Here is a 4,922-nt window from a genome sequence, read left to right as displayed (position 1 = left end):
AAAACATCCCAAAAAAGATGGGACAAGGACAAATTAGGACCACTAATTTTGTGAAATGGTAAAAACAGGTGCATTAATTTAATGCTAAATGGGTTATGTTCAGAGATAGGCCAAAGTTTAGTACCCTGCAAAAAACTGCTCTTATTTGATTGTCTATAAATTTCTAATCAATAGTTTTAGCAGCCAAACACCAGACATTTTGACAAAAATTAATTTATTATTAAAATGACATAAATAAAGCTCAAATACAAATAGATAGGTATGTACATGGCACTTCAGTTTAACAGTTTAAAACTGCAAGTCCTCATAAAAGTAAACAGGACACCCCCTCTTCACCACCACTCACCAAAAACAGCTATATATTTCCACAGATTTAACATTTACATTGTATGTGACTGACTCTGATAATGGACATTAATTTAAATTTATTTACACATTTACAATTTAGTCATGTATATCTTTGGTTTAAAATGGTTGAAAATAAATTCCCTACAATTTCTTTTAATTTAAGCAAATATTATTATTACCAGTTAAATTGTTGTCTGAGTCATGTATATGTTGTCCTATTAACATGATGAAAGAATGTATTAAGAACTGATTTCTATAATTTGTGTTAATATTTTCCTCATCTGCTGTTTAGAAATAGACCGCAGGGAGAAAGACAAACGAATCATCCTTTAAATCTCTGTAACGATGGGAGCAAGTCTCTTGGCTTCCAACTGTTTTTTGCATGTCTGGTGCAGTCAGTTCTTAGTAGCTTTGTGCCACAGGTGCCCAGGAAGCTGTAAGTCTAGCAATGGAATTCTCAAACTGGGCATCACCTACTCCAGCCTCACTCAAGCCTTGGTCATACATGGATGAAGGAGAAGAAACAGGAAGAGAGGGGGTCAGACTGGAGTATGACACTGAGGAGCCTCTCAGGAACTGAGAAGTCAGACCCCCAGGAATGGAACCAGAAGCTGAGCCAGAGGGGGTGATCGTCGTCCCAGCCACAGACCACAGACTGGGGTACTGACTGTGGACACAGTACATTAACAATTAATAAATCAATCAGTATATAAACTGGAGCATTTATCCATAATAATGTTACTGTACACTTTATGAAATGTGCAGATATGCATTTACTTCTTTGTGGGCCATTAGATTCCATAAAAAAATGTGCAGCTTAGATTTTCATTTGGTTGTTAAGCTTAATACTAGTGTTAGGTTTACGTAAATCCAGAGCATTTGTACTGTAATAAACAAGCTAATTGTGTAGACTAACCTAGTGTTGGAAGAGGTGTTACTGTGAGCAAGGGAGCCCATTCCACTTGAGTTGGGGATTTGCAGAGCCGACCAGCTGTCATGGGTATGAATAGTTCCTGGAGAGTTGTCCATATAATTGTCTAAAAAACATAAGCATATAACCTTTTAGAACTTTGTCTATAACATATTAAATGTATGCATCTTAGTATTACTGTTTAATAACCAAAAGACTAAAATTAGTTTCTAATATGTTTATTTAGACTATAACACTAATCAACATATTTAACTCAACAAGTCTAAATAAGCAGAGTTAAACAGTACTTACTGCTACTAGTGCTGCGATGAGGGTAATGGCTGGGGTAAGGAGATGCTCTGTGGCTTCGGAGGCCAGAGTAACGCTCACAGTAAGAGCTGGAGGTATGTCCCGAGGACCCACTAAACTGGGGAGGGCTGCTGCTGGGACATATAGGGCCATTACTGGGCAGGAACCATCCACCAACTATGAGGACATATAGTACAGGTATTAAGGGTGCGGCAAGAAAAATCTTAAAAGTAAAAAATGATAGATTATGCATTGATGACAGAAGGTTTTGGTGCATTATAGATGAGAGGACTTACGTTGTGAGTATCCCGACTGCTGATTGTCACTGCTTTGATCTTGGGTTTCCCTATGGTCACTTCTAAAAAAAAAAAAAACAATTAAACAATCTTACTACACTACTCAAATAAATAATTCATTTATGGATGTAACTGTATTTTTCTTCTACCTTTCTTTAGCATCCAAGAAGGCCTTGGCAAAAGGATTGTGTTTGATTTTTAGTGCAGTAATCTAAAAATAAAATAAATAATATTTATATAATTAATCATGTTAGTACATCTAAAATAATCTTTTTAACCGTGTCCCTTTTACTGGAAGTTAAATTGACCTGCTTACCTCTTCATTTTGGTAGGCAGTAACTGCTATAAACTGTGTCTCAGGAAAAGACTGACTGCTGATCATTTTCTGGATGCCGCCAACCTTTACAATGTGGATCCTTGGCTCATACTTGTGTAATGAGTTCAGCATAATCTGCAGAAAAAATTGTTGAAATACAGTGTTATGGAACTGAAAGTAAGATCACATTATATTACAAAAGAAATTTGTTTTATTTTTGCTAATGAAGTTTAATATGAATTATATCTAGGTCAACAAACAATACCACTGCGCATCATGTTTTTCCAACAATTTTTTTTGTTTCTCAAAAGACATTGTTTTACTCATTGTTTTGTATTAAAAACACACCCTTTAAAACAAAGATTGGGTAGCATATCATTTAAGTAGAAATTTTGTTATTCTGTTAATTAAGAAATGCATGTAATGCATATGTACATTTATAATGTAATGCAATTTTTGCAATTTAAATATAAGAGCGGTATAAACACAATCCTCATGTGTGTATGATGTTAGTTTGGTGAATGCGGCAAATATGTATGCTTTAAAAATAAAAACATTGAATTCTCATTCGAAGTACAATGCACTGCAGGGTATCACCTGTCCACCGCCGTTGAGTTTGTTGGAGAGTTTGACTTTGCTAAAGGAGACGGGCGCTTTCATCCAGTGGGCACCGAAGTTGGGTGAGTCAGGGTGTATGTACACGCAGCTGGGGCTCTGGGGCTCAGGTTTACCGCCTGGTACCCACTCGCCGTTCACGTACTTCCAGCGGTTGTTGTCCGCCGCCACAAAGTCCAGCAGCACCGAGTACATTGCGTTCGGGTCCAGGCCGCTAACGTTTGCCCTCAGCACGGGAAACATTCGCCTGAAACAAAAATTAGATAACAGTGAATGTGGATTTTATTTACAAGTACGCTAATAAGACATATTTCGCGCGTAAAGCTACATGATAAGATAGGCGGCTAAAGCTAACTTTCGGAACAACTCTTTTAGCCTGTTAAACTAAAATACTAGCTGAAGTTACATACCTTCCAGTTTTTGTGACAATCATTTCGTTGGTGAGTTCTTTAAACTTGCTCCATAGCTCCGCATCCTCGAGCGTGAGTTTAATGTCCCGTTCGGACGCGTCGCCTTTCTCGCTGCCCTTCTGAAACTCGCTCTCCACGGCGCTGAGCAGATGATCCAGGCGCTGATCAGCGTTGGAGGAACTCATTATTTCCAGAAATAGCTTCAGTTTTAGCCCGTTCGTGTATATTTAGTAAACGACTACAGTATTCCACCTAATGGTTTGACAGTGTTGTTCTATGTCGCTGATGAAGCTTTTTAAAAGGCGATCAAAGACCCCCAGGCTGTTCCAGGGGCGTGGCAGTGAGGTACAGACCACGCCCATAACCTGGCTTACCGATCACTCACAGCAGCTAAACAACTGCCTGAAAAACAGAACAATTTGATGTAAAGTTAATACCTTAATCAACGTTTTACCAAATAAGTACAGAACAACAACGATAAAAATCATAAACAAGAACACATGTACCTTGAAACATGACTGTATTATACGATATATACCATATATTATATATATATATAACCCCAAATCAGAAAAAAGTTGGGACAGTATAGAAAATGCAAACAAAAACAAAAAAAACAAAACACTCACTTAACATTTACTTTGACTTCTATTTCACTGCAGATAGTATGAATCCATGATAATTTATATTCATCATTTCAAGCAATTAAGTGTTTTAGGTGTTATTATGCCCCATTTTGTCACATTTTTCGTTTCTCCACACATTCTTTATTTAAGACAGGTTAGGACTGCAGGCAGGCCAGTTCAGAAACTGTAACCTCTTCTTCTGCAGCCATGCCTTTGTAACATGTTCAGCAAGTGATTTTGCATTGTCTTGTTGAAAAATGCATGGGCACCCATGAAAAAGATCTTTTAAAAAGTCTTGAAGGCAGTATATGTTGCTCTAATATCTTAATGTATTTTTATGCATGAATGATGCCATAAAAAGGTGTAAATTACCTTTGCTAAGGGCACTGACACAACCTGAAAAGAACGAAAAGAACCATCCATCAGCAACTTGTCCAATAACCAGGGTTTTTCATGCATACCATGAAAAACCCTGGTTATTGGACAAGTTGCTGATGGATGGTTCTTTTCGTCTTTGGTTTGGAGCAATGATATTAAATCCCCTCCAATCTTTCTTATGGAAACATTGTTTTTAAATATTTCAATATTTTTTACGCATTTGTTGACAAACTGTAGATGTAGATGTAGATGGATTTATATACCAAATGAAATGAAGTTGACCAGAGAAAAAACATATCTTGGGTTGAGATATCTTGGGTTCATACTGTGAATTAAATTAATCAAAAATAGAACTTTAAGATTCTCTTTTATGTTAAATTAAACATGTAAATTATGTTTAAAATATAAACTTGTACTTAGTGTCCAAAATTTAAAAAATAATGTAGAAATAATGTGTTTTTGTTAAATAATAAAAAATAATTATAATAATATCAAATTGTCGCCTCACATCAAGAAAGTCCTGGGTTCGATTTCCAGGTGGAGCATTCTGGGTCCTTTCTGTGTGAAGTTTGCATGTTCTTCCTTTGTCTGTGTGGGTTTCCTCCCATATTTAAGATTTTTAGTAATTTAGTGAATTAATATAAATAGTTTTTAAGCCATAACACTTATTTAATTGCATTTACTAGATTAGTTAATGCAGGTCGTTAATAATGT

The 4,922-nt window shown here is 36.2% G+C and overlaps 1 protein-coding gene across 2 annotated transcripts; it reads right to left on the bottom strand.

Moving 5' to 3' along the window:
* Positions 1 to 245: 245 nt before the first annotated feature.
* tbxta (T-box transcription factor Ta) lies at positions 246 to 3,389 on the bottom strand. 2 transcript variants are annotated; one of them, XM_062990166.1, is made up of 8 exons: positions 3,205 to 3,389; positions 2,777 to 3,041; positions 2,180 to 2,314; positions 2,013 to 2,074; positions 1,864 to 1,925; positions 1,571 to 1,744; positions 1,265 to 1,385; positions 246 to 1,015 (listed from the first exon to the last, which is right to left on the bottom strand). In XM_062990166.1, the coding sequence occupies exons 1-8, from the start codon at positions 3,387 to 3,389 to the stop codon at positions 751 to 753; spliced, it is 1,269 nt and encodes a 422-aa protein (XP_062846236.1). In that variant the 3' UTR covers positions 246 to 750. The 2 variants fall into 2 exon arrangements, with proteins under 2 accessions (XP_062846236.1, XP_062846237.1); XM_062990167.1 differs by having other exon boundaries at positions 1,864 to 1,922.
* Between the last annotated feature and the right edge of the window lie 1,533 nt (positions 3,390 to 4,922).

This window comes from Trichomycterus rosablanca, chromosome 2 (genome assembly GCF_030014385.1).
Source record: "Trichomycterus rosablanca isolate fTriRos1 chromosome 2, fTriRos1.hap1, whole genome shotgun sequence".
Classification (NCBI taxonomy): domain Eukaryota; kingdom Metazoa; phylum Chordata; class Actinopteri; order Siluriformes; family Trichomycteridae; genus Trichomycterus; species Trichomycterus rosablanca.
The sequence above is the reverse complement of the archived record's forward strand: the minus strand, read 5'-3'. Positions and strand labels throughout refer to the sequence as shown.

What these genes read in the sequence shown, in the direction of transcription:
- tbxta (XM_062990166.1), bottom strand. Translation starts at nt 3,389, where the DNA reads ATGAGTTCCTCCAACGCTGATCAGCGCCTGGATCATCTGCTCAGCGCC. An exon ending in CTGCCTACCAAAATGAAGAG is followed by an intron (nt 2,075 to 2,179) that starts GTAAGCAGGTCA and finishes TTTTATTTTTAG; the next exon opens with ATTACTGCACTAAAAATCAA. An exon ending in AACACCTCTTCCAACACTAG is followed by an intron (nt 1,016 to 1,264) that starts GTTAGTCTACAC and finishes CTGTGTCCACAG; the next exon opens with TCAGTACCCCAGTCTGTGGT.